Raw genomic sequence first — 1,658 nt, forward strand, 5'->3', positions numbered from 1 at the left:
AAAAAAAAAAAAAAAAAAAAAAGATACGGAGAAGTTGGAACCATTCTATACCCTTGGTGGGAATGTAAAGTGGTGCAGCCACTGTGGACAACTCTGGCGGTTCCTCAAAATGTTAAACACAGGCCCGGCAATTCCACTCCTAGGTATGTACGTTTGTGCCCAGGAGAAATGAAAACACGTGTTCACACAAGGACTTGTACATGACCTTCACAGAAGCACTGTTCACAATGGCCGAAAAGTGGAAACAACCCAAGTGTCTACCAGCAGATGAACAGGTAACCAAAACACGGTGTCTCCAGAGAATGAACGCTATTCAGGCGCAAGAAACAACGAAGCCCCAACACAACACACAACACGAATGAAGCTTGAAGACACTGTGCTGAGCGAAAGCAGTGAGACACAGAAGGCCACACAGCGTGAGAGTCCATGTGTATGAAACGTCCGGAGAGAAGCCCAGAGACAGAAAGCCGATCAGAATCTGCCAGGGACCGGGGAGCGGGGCGGGGGGTGGCTGCTGACAGCGATGGGGTTTCTTTTCGGGGAATGAAAACGTTCTGGAATTAGTGGTGACGGTTGCACAACCTCATGAGTATACAGAGAAACACCAAGTCACACGTTTTGAATTATATCTCAATTAAAAACAGTAACCAGTTCACAGAACTTTCTCAAAGTCACTCACCCTGCCGGGAGCAATAAGGTTCTCTATGCCGACCAAGTCCCGCTGCAGCTCCATCAGCTTCTGGAGGTTCTCCAGCCGGACGAGGCTGTGCTGTAGTGTGGAGGTCACCTCCGTGATGGCCTTGAGGGCTTCTGCATGGGGAGGTCCCTCAGTACAGGTGCCCGGGCAGGTGAGCTGGGGGTGGCATGGTCGAAACCCTCCACCCACCAGTTTGTGACAGGAACTGACAATTTAAAGGTGGTTTTAATTCCAGGAACATTGTACTCAAACTCCTCACAGGACTGCTAGGGACAGCAAGTGTGGGTCCCTGCAGATGACCTGAAACGTGGACTCGTTCAGCCCAAACTGCTGGCTAGCCAACGCTCACGCTCGGTAAAGAGAAAGGGCAGAGTCTTTATCAACAACTATTTAAGGTTACGGGCAAAGCAGCGTTGCCCACCCTCATTTTACCTGTGCTGCTCTTCTTTCACATTTCCCCTAAAATGCATGGAAACATTCTGGGCAATTTTGTCCCCTCCTTTTTGGCAAACACGAAACACTTGCTTTTAGGATGCAGAGGAAGGGCGCTGTCCACATCATACGGTCTGTTTTGCTCCCTGTACGTCAGAAAGTATCTGATCTATTCTCAGGACACCGGGAGACCCGCTGGAAGGAAGGGCTACCTAGCTCTTCGTGTTGTACTTTCAGAGACAGACAGCGGTGACCGGACCTGAGAGGCAGTGACTTCCTGCTCTACGTTTGTGCTGTAGCTGGAAGTCAGTCCTATCTGAGGTCACAAGGGTCAGGGTTTATTCCTCCGTCCCTCTCACCAAAGTCAGGAATGACAAAGCCCACCGACATCAGAAGCTTCCCCCAGGCCACGTGGCCCCCCAGGTGTGCGGCTCAGAAGCAGACCACCGACCCCCTGCCCTGGGCGCCGCGGGCGGAGGACGGGGTGCCCGCGGGGGCGGGGTGTTGGGCGCGCACTCACCGCGGCGGT

At 52.4% G+C, this 1,658-nt stretch overlaps 1 protein-coding gene across 1 annotated transcript in view; it reads right to left on the reverse strand.

Annotated features, from left to right (window-relative positions):
* FARP2 (FERM, ARH/RhoGEF and pleckstrin domain protein 2) overlaps positions 1–1,658 on the reverse strand; it is an 87,516-nt gene that overhangs the window by 10,931 nt on the left and 74,927 nt on the right. The window contains exon 23 of the mRNA XM_024760193.1: positions 680–910. Within this exon, the coding sequence (XP_024615961.1) occupies positions 680–910 (231 nt within the window). The remainder of the gene's footprint in view (positions 1–679; positions 911–1,658) is intronic.

The sequence above is a fragment of the Neophocaena asiaeorientalis genome, unplaced genomic scaffold (genome assembly GCF_003031525.2).
Source record: "Neophocaena asiaeorientalis asiaeorientalis breed wild unplaced genomic scaffold, Neophocaena_asiaeorientalis_V1.1 scaffold185, whole genome shotgun sequence".
NCBI lineage: Eukaryota > Metazoa > Chordata > Mammalia > Artiodactyla > Phocoenidae > Neophocaena > Neophocaena asiaeorientalis.